General features: G+C 38.5%; 1 protein-coding gene across 3 annotated transcripts in view; it reads left to right on the top strand.

The window, feature by feature from the left end:
• Positions 1–2,085, top strand: part of LOC115244391 — a 13,139-nt gene that overhangs the window by 1,854 nt on the left and 9,200 nt on the right. Inside the window, exon 2 of one of the 3 annotated variants that reach the window (XM_029821982.1) lies at positions 78–634. In XM_029821982.1, coding sequence (XP_029677842.1) covers positions 587–634 — 48 coding nt within the window. In that variant the 5' untranslated portion in view covers positions 78–586. Of the gene's footprint in view, positions 1–2; positions 635–2,085 lie in introns of those variants that run through there. The other 2 variants (XM_029821981.1, XM_029821980.1) reach the window with 2 other exon arrangements.

Genomic DNA, 2,085 nt, shown 5'->3' on the forward strand with positions numbered 1-2,085 from the left:
TTTTAAGAAAAAAGTAGACAAAAAATATTTTATTTTTTATTACGTTATTACATTATTTACTTAGTTTTATTGCTTAGGTGTTTTTATTATAGAGGTGTCAAAGTAAAGACTTTGTTGTGAAAATCTTTTAAAATTTTCGTAGAAGGGCTAGGATTATGCCAATTAGAAATTCGTCCTTTATAACATTTTTCTCTTTACAATATAAGCTATAAAAATTTATTATACGGCTGCTAGGCTTTTATTTACGCTTTGTAACATATTGTAATTGTATTTAGAAGAAAGTTTAGAGAAAAATTTTTTCCTTGTAACGAATCTAATTTCTAGATGTTTCTAGATGTTTTCACGTAATTTTTAGCGTGATGAACAAGTTTGAACGTGAAAAATCATGATTTTTCCTGTTATTTGACTGTCTGCGCAAACTTTTCCCCCCTCTTTTCTTTATATTTCGATATATAAGCAGCACGAGAAGATGCGAATTCTTATTCATTTGAGTTTGCTCGTACGAAAATCTTCCTTTCGGCTTCGATACAAGAATTTGTCGTTGTTGTGACTAGTATTCACCCAGTTTTATTCGAAAGTTATAACAATGGCTGCCACGAAAGAAGTTTCCAGTGATCAGAAGAATCTAACCGATTTTGTTACATCGATAGAAGAAACGAACAGCGTTATTTATTACTATCGACAACGTATGGTCTTAATTCATCCTGCACTAAGAAGTTACATGTGGGGTTGCAAGCGACAAACGAAGATTGCTTCGTGCCGATTGTTAAATTAACTGGCAATTATATCGATGGAATTTGCTTCGATATAGACAGCAGTTTCAAAGCAGCATAGAACAGATGAGGTTGTACTTGAGCGAAAATAAAAAAACTAGACCAAGTCCGATTATCATCAACAATATTTCCATCGGATTCACCACCGCTTACGGGTCGAGGGCTGTGATAGTGACTTACAAGGAAAATGCAGAACAATCTGCGAGTAATGGTGAAGCGGAGGAGCAAGCGCAGCCGCCTTTGAAGAAGCGAAAAACGCAGAACATCGCTATCTAACATTTTTAGATGTTGTTTGATAAAGGACCCGAGAAGTGTCTGGTTTCGGGGGTGTCGGGCAAAACAGTTAATGATTCACACACAAAAAATCTGAGCCGCACTTCACAATTATTCGAGCGATGATATCTCAGTTTATTCTTACAATTACAGTAGTTCTTCTTATTCTATGATCACAAACAATAGTTTTATAATTTGTCTTTGGCTAAACCGAATAATCCGCCGAGGAATTCATAAACTGTTCTAAAGGCAACGTGCGTCACGATAGACCGGTACTCACAGATTGATCGAGGACTTCCGGAAGGGTCGATATCGACGCAGGAGCGCGGATAAGGTCCTGAGAGCGTGCTTATGATTGGGTGATAGCATTGCGCGAGACTAATTAGATTGATAGGACAGGCTTCGGGATTGGGTCACGGCCGCGTACAAGAGGAAAAAGGAGGAGAGAGAGAACGCTAGAGAGAAGGACCAGAGTGAGTGAGATGCCGTTGAAAAAGATTGAGTAAAAGGAGCGAGATTTTCTGAACAGATGTATATTTCAATATTGTATTCGAAGAATTACTTTCACTAGGATTTAATGAAATTGTGCATATAATTTTAAAACGCAATTGTTAATTTTATAAAAATAAAAAATAAAAAATAGAAAATTATTGTCAATAAATATGAAGTTTTTCCACCTTAAAAATCACAGCGTATTTTTTCCTTTACCCCTCTCTAATATTTCCCTTACTTTTTTTACTACGCGCATAGAACATTCCATCAAAATAATATCAAAATGTTAGTTGAACGCTAAACGAGCATCTTATTTCTAACATAAGCGCACACAGAGCACCGCTTATAAGCTCGTAAGCAGCGGTGCTCGAAAAACACCGGTACGAGCACATCCCCGCGAATACGCTTACTCGCGGCGTTCCCGCGGCTGCTTAGCAGCTAATCGGCCGCGGTGCTTTCCGCTCGTTCACGTACCGGGAAACGCTAGCGCGAGCATGCGGCCGCCGCGGTGGGGCCCCCCGGAGCGCGGATAAGCTTATTACTCAAC

The sequence above is a fragment of the Formica exsecta genome, unplaced genomic scaffold, assembly GCF_003651465.1.
Source record: "Formica exsecta isolate Colony F162 unplaced genomic scaffold, ASM365146v1 scaffold819, whole genome shotgun sequence".
Taxonomy (NCBI): domain Eukaryota; kingdom Metazoa; phylum Arthropoda; class Insecta; order Hymenoptera; family Formicidae; genus Formica; species Formica exsecta.